The sequence below is a fragment of the Bos mutus genome, chromosome 11, assembly GCF_027580195.1.
Source record: "Bos mutus isolate GX-2022 chromosome 11, NWIPB_WYAK_1.1, whole genome shotgun sequence".
NCBI lineage: Eukaryota > Metazoa > Chordata > Mammalia > Artiodactyla > Bovidae > Bos > Bos mutus.
In genome coordinates this window covers 12,328,106-12,340,363 of record NC_091627.1, presented here as the reverse complement: position 1 = coordinate 12,340,363, position 12,258 = coordinate 12,328,106, and the positions used below count along the sequence as shown (strand labels likewise).

At 43.8% G+C, this 12,258-nt stretch overlaps 1 protein-coding gene across 6 annotated transcripts in view; it reads right to left on the bottom strand.

Annotated features, from left to right (window-relative positions):
- DENND1A (DENN domain containing 1A) overlaps positions 1–12,258 on the bottom strand; it is a 533,349-nt gene that overhangs the window by 52,737 nt on the left and 468,354 nt on the right. For all 6 annotated transcript variants that reach the window (XM_070379017.1, XM_070379021.1, XM_070379022.1 and 3 more), the window contains 3 exons: positions 10,079–10,150; positions 8,815–8,871; positions 368–499 (listed from right to left, as the gene is read on the bottom strand). In XM_070379017.1, the coding sequence (XP_070235118.1) occupies positions 368–499; positions 8,815–8,871; positions 10,079–10,150 (261 nt within the window). The remainder of the gene's footprint in view (positions 1–367; positions 500–8,814; positions 8,872–10,078; positions 10,151–12,258) is intronic.

The following is a 12,258-nucleotide window of genomic DNA, read 5'->3' as shown; positions in this document are numbered from 1 at the left end:
TCACTTGTTGTCTTTTATTTGAAGGTGCAAAGAAGGGCCTGGGATGCTGAAGCGTTCTAATGAGATGCTTAGCTAACAGAGGCACCTTAAACTGAGTGCCTTGGAATGGGGAGGCAGCAGCTGCATTTAATGACTTCACTTAACAGTTGAGCTGGTTTATGACCAGAGCCACACTGTCTTCTCAAAATTTCTGAAAATTCACCTTTTTGGAAACATGTTTCTACCAAGTGAACCTTTGACAATGTGCAGAACTCCATGGAGTTTTTTGTTTTGTCAGAGAGAGCTGAAATGAAAAACTGTTTACATGTGCTATATCGTCCGCTAAAACAACAGAAAGCCCAGGCCAGGCAAGGGGCCAGGTACATACCTGTCCAAAGTGGACTGTGATTGGCCGCCGGTCCTCTCGGAACTTGGGGTCCTTGGCCTCTACCAGTGGGGACGGCGCAGTCTTTGGCAGCTGCTCTTCTGTGGTGGGGGCACAGCCATTCTCAGTGATGTCCTGCAAGGAGAAGTCCCATGGCGGGGTTGGTGTCTGGGTTATGGCCCCTGCCATGAGCACAGGGGCTCTTTCCCACCCCACTGCTAAGACACCTGCCAGAGAACCCCCTCTCGGACACTCCTGCTAGAGATGGAGGAAATGGAAGGCTAACTTGGCCCTTTCACTTAGGGAAACCAAAATCATGCACATTATATTATAAAGACAACATAATAATTCACAATAGTGGGGAAGACCTTTCCTCCTGCTACCTCACACAGTTATTTTAATTTTTATATATTCACTCTGTCTGCATGCAGGCATTTAAAAATTACTTGCAATCACAACTCGTGCATAATTTTACATTCTGTTTCTTCTACTATAAACATTTCCATGGTACAATACAGTCATTAGAATGATCATTTTAATGGATGCATAATATTTCATTGAGCAGATACTCAATAATTTAATAAACCATTTTTACTACTACTGGGCATTTAGATTGCTCCTAATTTTTTTTTTAAACTTTTTTTTTAAACATCACAGGGATAAACACTGCCATCTTTCTTTCTTTTAGATTAATTCTTTAACAGAAATCCATAGGAATGCAACTGCTTGATCAAAAGATATACACATTATTAAGGCTTTTTATTCATTCTACCAAACTGCTTTCCAATTTACACCAACTACCAGCAATGGATGTATTATCAGTTTCACCATGCGTGTTAGCCATACCGTTTTAAAAATGTATTGCTAATTTAAGAGGTGAAAAGCTAGACCTTGTTGTTGTTTTAATTTGCATGACTTTGATGATTTGTGAGTGTGGACATTTTCTCTGCATTTGTTCACTGATGACGTTACTGTTTGTGAAAACCGTGTGTTCCTGCTCCCTCCTTAGCCTTAGTCTTTTCAGCAGAGAATGAAGAAAGACACTTAAGTCTGAGTTAGGATTCTATGACCTGGAGAAAATTTAGGGAGCCAGTGTCATCTTTTTTTTTAATTTAGAAATTCACATTTAATTTGTGCTTGTGATAAATAAAGTCAAATTTTAAGGTAAAGAAAAACCACAATGTGCAAAAAGCAGTGACGCTCCTTTCCCTAACGCTGGCAGCTGACCATCCCCGTGGGTTCTTCAGGACGTGGATAGTGCCGACTTGTGCAGTGAGGATCATATGGCTTTATTCAAGTCAGGAAAGTTGCTTAAATCTTCATTTAAGCAAGGCAGAGAATAAATGTACAAGTAAAAAACATTTAAATCGTTTTTTTTTTTTTTTTTTTTTTACTAAGTAAAAATAACTCACAGCTAGAATAAAATAATAAATACAGACAGAGGATGAGATGGTTGGATGGCATCACTGACTCGATACACATGAATTTGAGCAAGCTCTGGGAGTTGGTGATGGACAGGGAAGCCTGACATGCTGCAGTCCATGGAGTTGCAAAGAGGCGACTGAGCAACTGTACTGAACTATTTTCATTGCAAAAACAAATACACATTTTGGTCAACAAGACACATACCCTTAGTACTCATTAAATTCTGCACATAAAAGACTTGACAATTGATTGTTCTCACTGAGTTAAATACAGAGAATGGTGGCACGTGGAGGAAAGTGATCCCTTACTAAATAATAATGCATTAAAGAAGAAACACAGAACATCTTTGAGCCTCAGTCTCCTCACCTGTAAAATGGAGCTATGGTAGCTATGAGGAATAAAGATGATTAAGCCACATAAATGTCTAGAACATTTTTCCTCAGCAGTGTCCTATGTATGGTACTCAACAATAATAACTGAGTACCTACTAAAGAGGCACTCAATAAACTATAGGGAGTAAATAAACCGTGGTGGTTTAGTCACTAAGCTGTGTCCGACTCTTGCAACCACATGGACTGTAGCCTGCCAGGCTCCTCTGTCCATGGGACTCTGCAGGCAAGAATACTGGAGTGGGTTGCCATTTCCTTCTCCAGGGAATCTTCCCAACCCAGGAATCAAACCCAGGTCTCCTGCACTGCAGGCAGATTCTTTACTGACTCAGTTACAAGGGAAGCCCCAAATCAACTATACTTTAATAAAAATAAATAAACAATAGGGACTGCTCCCCCACTCCTCCTCTCTATATATTCAACTCCATACACCCAGCTGAGTCTCTGTGCTGCTTGGTAACAACACATGGAGATGGTGACCTCTTGGTTTTGCTAGGCAGGGCTTGCACCAAGTGGCCCCTGAGTCTCAGCCGGGCTGAGGCTCAGTGATGAGAGAAGCTGCCGCCAGCCAATTAGAAACAGCTCTCTTGGAAAGGGGCTGCCCAAAGGTGCTCAGGTCAAGTGGAACAAAGAGAGGGAGGGACTCCTTCAGTGCCAGAAAGTAACAAAGGGCACAAGGGGCATTATAGATCCAGTGGGGTTACTGAGAGGACATACATAAGAGGTTAAATAAAGCCAAACAAAACAGTTCACTTTTAGTTCAGGAAAAGTATTGCACTGTATGTGACTGGTTGGGGAGAAAAATAAAGACATGAAGCAGTAAGGTAAGCTAGTAAGAAAATATTGAGAGTAATGAAAACTATAAGATGATAACTATTTTTTAAAATGTCTGTTGTAGTTTTGGGCAAAGCGTCTTAGCTTAAATTTTTAAGTTAAAATTTCAAGTAAAAATGTCCTAGGTTTTGTTTTTACCATTAACTAGCTATCTGATCTTTCCAATTCACTCAACCTCTCTGTACCTATTTCTTTATTTTTACAACAGGGAGACCACCATCTGCTTGGCAAACTTCAAAGCTGCTAAGAGAATGGGTTAAATGAGATGAGATGTGAGGAAGCTTTGAAAAATGTCTAAGTCCTGTGCAAATTGAACATGAGACTTATTCCCTGCAAAATGGAAAAAGCACCATCTGAAAGGAAGAGCTTCCCTGTCCCTGTGCTGAGTGCCTACTACTTGCAGTCACTTCTCCAGGCCCTTGACCTTCACTATCACACTTAGCTTCCACAAGAACCACAAAGTAAATGGGATTATCACTCTTTTATAGGTGAGGAAACAGGGCTCAGAGAGGGCAAGTTACCCAAGACCACACTGCGAGAAAGCGGAGGAGCCCAGGGCAATGTGATTTATACCATATGGACCCATGACAACAGCACAAGAGAAGGTATTCTGAGTCAAGGAGGTGCTCAAAAACTCATCAGATGTGGCCTTGTCCTCAGAAACCCTATCACAACAAATCATTGTAAAGTTGAATAGGACATTTGGAAGCCAAATGTGTCCAGTATACACATGTGCTTGTGCATCAATATACATGTTAATTTTCTTTAGTTAGAAGACCCAAAGGTGCCCAAGATTTCTTACAAAGTCCTGGGGCTCGCCCCACTAATCTGTTAACTTCTTCACTATTTCTTTCACCTGGGGTAGGAAAACTGCTTCCTCCCAGGATCCTAGAGAACAGAGAGGGAGAAGTCCGTCAGGAAAGAAACAGGGGCTCACACCCTCTCCTGCAGGTACCAGCAGAGATCTTACATACTGCATGGATCCAAAAACACAATACTTGGTACCTGTGATTAAAGAAATTGTCCTTTAAGAATTAACTGAGATGCCATCAGCAAAGAGAATGGTAAAATTCTCATACTCTTCTGGTGGGAACACAAACTGCAATTCCTATCAAAACCCTAAAAGAGGAAAGAGCCTCTGGCCCACTAAGTCTACTTTCAGAAATTTATCCAGATGGAATAATTAAGAATTCCTACAAGGTTTACCTATGAGGATGTTTGCCTAAGAAATACTGGAACTAACTAAAGCGTCTAGCAATGGGATTAATGAATGTATGTACATCTATCAGATAAAACTGTATGTGGCCATTTAAAACAACATGTGCAGGAAATATTTAGTGTTTTGAGAAACGGTCAGGATACAGTGAGTGAAAATACAGGTTATAAAATTCCCTTTTTTCCTTGTTGATTTGTTGAATTTTCTCCACAATTTTTTTTTCTTTTTTGGTAAATGCTCAAAATGTCCTTAAAAAAAAAATCAAGAAGGTAACAGGCAGGGTAAATCTGTTCCTTCCTGAAGAGTCACACAGGAGGAAGACACTAGATGGAGCTGCGGGTAAGAGGCCGCTGAAGGTTGGTAGATTTCTCCCATAGCTCTGTTCAGAGCTGGGAGATTGTTAGTTCCCATCCCTTGGTCAACAAAGGAGTCAGAAAAGAATACAATTTCTATCACCTTCCCCAGGCTGGAATCAGAGATCACGCCTGGGATCTAATCTCCATTTGCCTCTGGAGAAGGCAGGGACTGAGTCCCTAGGAGGAGTCCGGAGATGGGAACCCAGAGGAAGAAGGGGGCTTGGCGTGGCCTTGGGTGGGAACTGGGGTGAGGGAGCTGAGGCTATATGACTTCATGAGGCAGAGATTCCAGAACATTCCTGGCCCATGGGAGGCAGGGAGCAGGGTGCCTGGAAGACTACTCTGGTGGCAGTGTGGAGGACCAAAAGGGAGAGGCTCCCAGCCCGGCCATGCTCTCCAGGTACACGCACACGGGTGCGTGGGCAGACCAGCCGCTCCAGATGCGGGATAGAAGAAGACAGACAGGTTGGAATCTCCCATTTGCCAAACGGCTACTATGTGTTGCTGTTTAAACCCATTATTTCTTCTAGTCCTTACAACAGTCCAGTAAAAATCTCTATTTCCCATACTTTATAAATGAGAAAAACTGGCAGGACTGAATCCGGCTTATCTGTCTGCTTCAGAGGCCCCAATTCCACACCACAGAGTGAGGGGTTTGAAGGCTCTCATGGGTGTGAGGCTGGGGCCTCCCATCTCTGACTTAGCTTCCTGGTCTCCATGTTCGGATTTGCGCAGTGTCCTTTTCCAGTCTACTTCACGCTACAGCAAATGCAAACTACGGGATGAATATTGATAGCAAAATAGTATCCAGAGTTGGAATTTCTGTGATTTGAGGCTGCAGTGGAGACAGGGAGCTGACAGTTGTGTGATACGGTGTGAAAATGTCTGTCCCACAAGAGTCTACCTGGGTCTCCCAGCCCCAAAGGTGCTGCCTCACTCCCTTCGATACAGTAGGAAATGCTTCGCCAGAAACTCAAGTCTTCACTGACTCAACTGTGAACCTGCTCCTTTCAGTCACACAGACTCTGAATCGACAAGCTCAAGGTATCTTTAAAAGATCAAATATTTAAAAAGGGCTGTGAGGGAATTCCCTGGAAGTCCACTGGTTTGGACTTGGCCCTTTCACAGCTGCAGCCTGGGCTGGGTTCAATCCCTGGTCAGGGAACTAAGATCCCTCAAGCTGTATGGTATGGCCAAAAAAACCCAAAAAAAGGCTGTGAAACGGGCCCATTTGACTCAGTCATTTTAATTTTATACTGAAGAAAATATTATTATTTTTCAGGGGTTCTCCAATAGGCAAAAAAAAGAAAAAAAAAAAGGGACATCCTTACATAAATATTTTAATGTTCCTCATAGGAAAGAAGGAGTGTGGGAATAGCTACTGTTTTTAAAAGAGGGCATTTGGTGCAGCGGTGTACAACACTGCAATAGAAGGAGGTTTGTTGAGAGCCACAGCCCAGCCATGCAGCATCCTCCCAACAGGCCAGGTCTGGTGGGGAGGGGCTCTGGATGAAAGAACTGATTTTCCCTTTAGAAAGTGATGGCTGGGTAGCATTCCTTGCCATTTCTTCTTCCTAATTTTGAGCAAGTTAAACTTCAAAGAAGGCTAAGCTATAGAAGAATTTGACCACCTTGCTCCATTTATCCAGAGAAATGTGTTATCCATCCTTTTTTGTTGTTGGGCTAAAGCAGAGCAGGTATGGAATAAAAGCTACACTACAGTCTCTATTAACAATTATTTGCCAATGGTCACAGGGATACTTTGAAAGCTCTTCTTTCAGAGGCTTTGAAAGTCTGCAGCACAAATGAACGAGGGATGGAGAAGGGCCCTGCTCAGTCATATTAGAGATGGACCTCCACACACCATGTTGACCTCTCCACAGGTCGGCCCCACATCTTCTATTTGCAATTCAAACCCAAGGCAAGAGCAAAGAGGGCAAGGTTGGGTTCTTGATTATATCTGTGGGGTCACCATTGCTATGCAGAGTTAGAGGAAGCCAGGTGGCAACCCAGTACATTTGAAAATTAGGTCTTTGTTGGGAACAGCCTCGATTTTGTAGCAGAAACCAAACTTGAGATGTCTACATGGGATGCATCTGGGGAGCCACACAGATATGTTGCCATGTAAAGGGAAGGTGGAGGGGTAAAAAAGCCAAGGAAATATTTTCTACTGCGGTGAGAGAGGTCAGACAAAGCCAGATCCTAAATTAGCTCAGGAAAGGGAGCTGGAGCCCTGTGGAAGACCTGGTCCTGTCTGTCCCGAACAATGCTAGAGTCTCAATTACAAAATGGCTCTTCCAAGAACAACTGCAAAATATCAAGTCTGCAGAAATCTGTAAGACCGAAGGGGGAAAAGTGAAAATTGAAAAGGGTGCACTAATAGATCTGTCAACAGTCCGATGGTGACAAGCCACATTTCTATGAAATGCCTTCACCGTTTGTGTCACCTGAAATGTACTGACACTCTCTATAGAACATTATCTCCTGAAGCTATTCTTGAAAAGACTGGCAGGGGGAAGAGGAACAGGGGAGGGAAGACTCTGCCTCAAATGCCATCAAGGAGAGGAAAGGGAGATGGTAGGGAGGAGAGTGATCTAGATTGTCTAAGTGAACCTTTGAACAACATCAAAAGCCCTCAGTTTAACTGGTTATTTGCACAAATTTTACCCATCATAAAAAGGGGATTTTCTTAAGGCCTGATGCTTATGTGTACAAGGAAGGAGGCGATGGCCTGCAGAGAACAGATCTGACCAAGGAGGCAACATGTGTCCTCTGCCTGAGGAGGCGACCTTTCTCTGCTTACTCCAAGTAACCTTCTAATACCAGCCTGATGCGGTTATCAAGGAAGAAGAGCCTGGTGACAGCTCCGCCCTCGCTGCCCCTCCATTTTACATCTGCAATCCAATTCAGTTACGCATGACTGGGATAGGAGATAAAAAGGTGTACTTAGGGACTTAAATAACATCCAAGTAAAGGATTCCACCTGCCAGTCTCTGGCAGAGTGCAACAGACCACAGTTAAGGTCTATCTGAATTTACATTAGCAGGATTTTTATTTCCAGGACTTGAATCTCAGCTGCTAAAAATTCACTCCCAGCTGAAACTAAGAATGTGAATGCTTAGTCAGAGCAAATTATTTTGCAATTAGAGGAATCAATTCCTTTGGCCATTTCAAATTAATGAGAGGTCCTTTCTGACTTCTAAAATTAAAACTGCTTTCAATTTTTAAAAAAACTGCCGAGATAGACAAAGATCCTTATTACCTGGCACATTTTGGAGGTGTGGAGATAATGAAGTAAGTGATCCCAAACATCTTTTGGAAAACAAAACACCTGTTTCAAGAAGGCAGTATGAAATACTACAGTGATAAGAGCACAGACACTGAAGCAGATGAATCTGGAATTGAATCCTGGCTCTGCCAGGCTCCACCAGTGTGACCTTGAACAAATTATTTCACCTTTTAACTGGGGGTCTCCTTACACAGGATATGAGAATAATACCCCCCCAGAGTGGCTCTATGGATTAAATGAGAAAGCTCCTGGGCTGGACCATCCTTAGAAAGTGCTTAATGAAGGGTAGCAATGCTAATACTGATGCTGATATTCATAATAATATAAAGATGCCCTCTCTGTTATAGCAACTTCCCTGCACAAATCTAGAGAATCAGGTAGGGGCAGTCTTAGTCAGGATGCAGTCTGTATGATTTTATATGACTTTACTGATGGTCCATGAAGACAATCAGAGTCTTTCCCTGCCCCTTGGGTCTCACATATGAACTGCGAGCAGAGCCTGCAGTATCCTCCTCAAACCCACGTGCAGGCTTGAACCACGGCAGTCATTTCCCTGGAGGTGCTTCTTGATTTTGGTTACAACCAGCCCCAGGGCAGAGGTCAGCTGTAGGAGCTGGTAGTGCTGGGGTGGGGAGGCCGAGCCAATCTGTATGGACCCTAGTGAAGTGCGGGCCCAGGGGGGTGAGCAGGGGACAGACTAACAGTAGTAACTCTGAACTTGCTTGCCTTTGTGGGTTTAAGCCAGTCTTAATGTTATTTGAAGACAGTTTTTTGTCTGTGAATATTTATAACAGTGTGAAAACTCCCGGACAGCTGGTAATGCATTTTGAAGTGTGCTAACAACACTGTATCAAACAGCCTCTATTGATCACATCGTACTTTTTTGTGGCCACGCATTTCATACACGGTGCTTATACATTTTGAATAAGAACTTCAAGTACCTTTTGCTTCAAGCGGTTTTTCACCTCTTTTATTCCCATTTTTGCATGATCTTTTGCCTGCATGAAAAATTAATTTAAGTTAAGATTCCCCTTCTGTTTCCAGCAGGGACTGTGCTTGATTTCAGTCCATCGTGAATCACCTTCTCTGATTACTAGAAAAAGGAAGGAAAATGGGATCATCAAGTTGAAAATATAATGGCTATGAAAACAAATACAATGTTGAAAGGTTAAAAAAAAGCCCTTAAAGAGGCTACACAGATTTTATTTTCTGCATTTTGATGGCACTGATTTTTCCCCACCTCTGAAGCTCTTCTTCTGCTCTCTGTAATTATTTATATCTGCAGCCTGGCGACAGCTACCAGTAAGAGGAGAGCAGCAGCTTCTCCAGCTGCAAGGTTCAGAATATCCACTACGCTTAACCAGGGCAGGGCTTTAGGACCAATTTTCTGCCCAGGCCAAACAGACACATTGCTGGGTTTCTCTGATGCCATTTCTTAAATTTCATTTCAGCAGACACCCTGGCTTTGACTTTCTGTCATTCTACGACCTGTGCGGTTCTCTTGGCAGCTACCCACCCTATTAAAATAATTACTATTTAAGCACAGAAAGGACTAACAAAATTAAAAATGGAAATAAAACACAACCACCCCAGTTAAGTGTCTTGGAGTCAAATTAGGAAGCAGGAGAAACCATGAGAAAAAATACTTGAGGCTCGTAAAAGATGGAGCATCGGGAACCGGCGTGTTCTCTTATTTTCACTCTGCTGTGGGCACAAGTTTCACAAACAATGCATTTCCTATAGGGCGGTGATGAGAGAGATGATGAAGAATTTGGGACAAAAAAATGGGCATGTGTCCCACCACGAGCATTCTTCAGTAACCTGCAGAGCAGCTGCTTTATTCTGACATAATAGCGAGGATAAACACAGGAAAGGTCTACCAGAACACCCGACAGACCACAGCCTCTGGGTCTTCTGGATGGAGCACTGGAATTTTAGCCACCCCATCTACATCTGAAAAGCGAAAACAAGTAGCCGCCCATTTCTCTATTGCAGCCACTGTGTGCAGAAACATTTTAAATGAAAAAACGTCACTGACCTGGTCATAAAACATCAATGCTAAACAATTCTGAGAGTTTTGAGAGCTTTAGGAAATAACACAGCAGCCCCCAAATCAGCTCTGCAACATAGGGTTCAGTCTAAGAGTTTTGTCGTCATGCTCAGGAACAGATCTGTGTGGATCCCGAGACCAAGACCAGTACTTACGAACTTATAGACAGTCTTCATGGCCGGGTTTGCTTTCGTTTTTACAGTATTCAAAATTGCTCCACTTCCTTTCTATAATAAAAACGTCAGTTAGCAATTTGGACTGAAGATATAGTAGGCCAACAGCAACAAAGACCTCTTCTCTTTAATCAAGTTAAGCAACATTTCAAAAGTGTGTAACTTAATTAGAGGAACAGGCTTAGATGGTGACTGGTCCTGGGCAATTAAATTCCGACCACAGCAGAATCCCTATGGGTGGGTGTGGGGGCAGAGGGGGGATGGTGGATGGTGATAGAATAGCTGAGGTGGGACCCCAGGCTCAGTATTGTGCTTGGCACCTGTCTGCTGGCTGGGAGGAAAGCTCATCACAGGGTCTCTGAGGCAAAGCTTTCTTTGGAGTGATCTACAAGGAATTCTACAAGAAATCTACAAGAATTTCTTCTCAAGAAATTCTAGTTACCACGGACAACACTAAGATAAGTTTAATAACAATGGATGCTAACACTGAGCTGGGGCAGAAAACTGGGGGCCGATTAGGCAAGGTTATCTGGCTACTGTGACTACCTTAAGTCACGCAGCCTCCTTTCTTCCCCCTGGTTTTCTGTGTTGTTTGTAAGGACTCACGGCGGGGATGCCCCGGTTTAGGTTCTGAGGGTACCAAGCCACTAGAGGGCAGGTCTCTGCCTTCAAAGACCCCTAGTCTGGGGGGAAACAAGTGCCACCCAAGGTGGCAAGAACCACACTGGCCGTGCGCACAAGGCAGGTGGCGGCAGCTCATTGTGTAGCAGGATGGGGAAGGCATCAGAGGATGAAATATTTGGCCCATGAAGGAAGAGTAGGCGCTTGCGTTGGGGACAGCGCGGATAAGGACATTCCAGGGACAGGAAGCAGCTCATAAACAAACGCAGAAGCTGTAAATCCATGGCATGTTCTGTGAGTAACAACAGTCAGCGCATCATAGGAGGACTGGCGAGTGGAACCGAGAGCCAGACGGGGTCAACCACAGAGGGCCAGCATGAGCAGTCCATATCCCAGAGGATTTTTAACCAAGTGCATCACATAATCAGATTTGTGGTGGTTTGGAAAGATATTGGGTTGGCCCAAAAGTTCATTCGGGTTTTTCTGCAACAATCCCAACAGATTTGAATGGAAAGAGAAATTGGATCCAGGGCATATACAAAAGAGTCAGACATACTATATAATTATTGGGATTAACTTTTAGCACAATTTTTGGTAACCGTCTATATTAGAAACCTTGAGCTTTAATTAAAAACTTCAAAATTTGACCTAGAAAGCATTCTCTGTTGTAGGATAATAGGAAATTTTCACCCACTCATTTGTTCCATACTGCTTTCCAAAATTACTCTGTATCCTATTTCAATGGTCCTTTAGAGTATTAAAACTCCCTTTATCAATCAATCAACGAGTCCTTATTGCTTGTCTGTGATTTGCCAAGTGCCATGTTTGGCCATTCGAGAAGAACAAAAGAAACCTTTCATTGAGGAATTGCTTACTCTCGGCCAACTGCAGCCACTTCCAAGGGGCCCGCCTTGGCAGCAGTGTGCTTGGCCCACGAGCAGGAGCGCACACTTACCACACCGCGCTGGGGCTCCTGTTTATGCGCCTGCCTCCCCAGCAAGAGGGGGATCTCCCCCAGGGCAGGGCCTGTGTCCTGCTTCCCACTGGATCCCAGTACCCAGTGCGGCGCCCGGCACACAGAAAGCCTTCGGTACATACTCACTGACGAACCCATTTAAGGAAAGGCAACATCTGAATTCTTTAGTGGCTTTTGAAGCCCTAGCACCTGGCTTCTAACACAATCAAAAACTGCTTACAACAAGAGTGAGGGGACGAAAACCCTCAGTGATGCATTTTCCATCCTCCCAGGAGCCTTGTGCTGTGAAACGTATTTCAGAGCAGGAAGTGGGACCGATTTTTGGGTTTCTCATGAAAAGTTCCCAACTGGTCTGACCCTAGAAAGAGACCCCTGGAAATCCTCTGAGGAGGCAATATCCTTTCAACACGCCTTGGCCTGCTTCCTGAGGCAAGGAAGCTTCTCCTGCCTCTCATCACCCTCACTGAGGGCGGACTTTGGACAGTCTCTTCCTGCTAGTCTCCACCTGGCACCAGAATGGCCTGGCTTTACAAACAAAAGTATCTTCAGCTGGGCACACACAGTG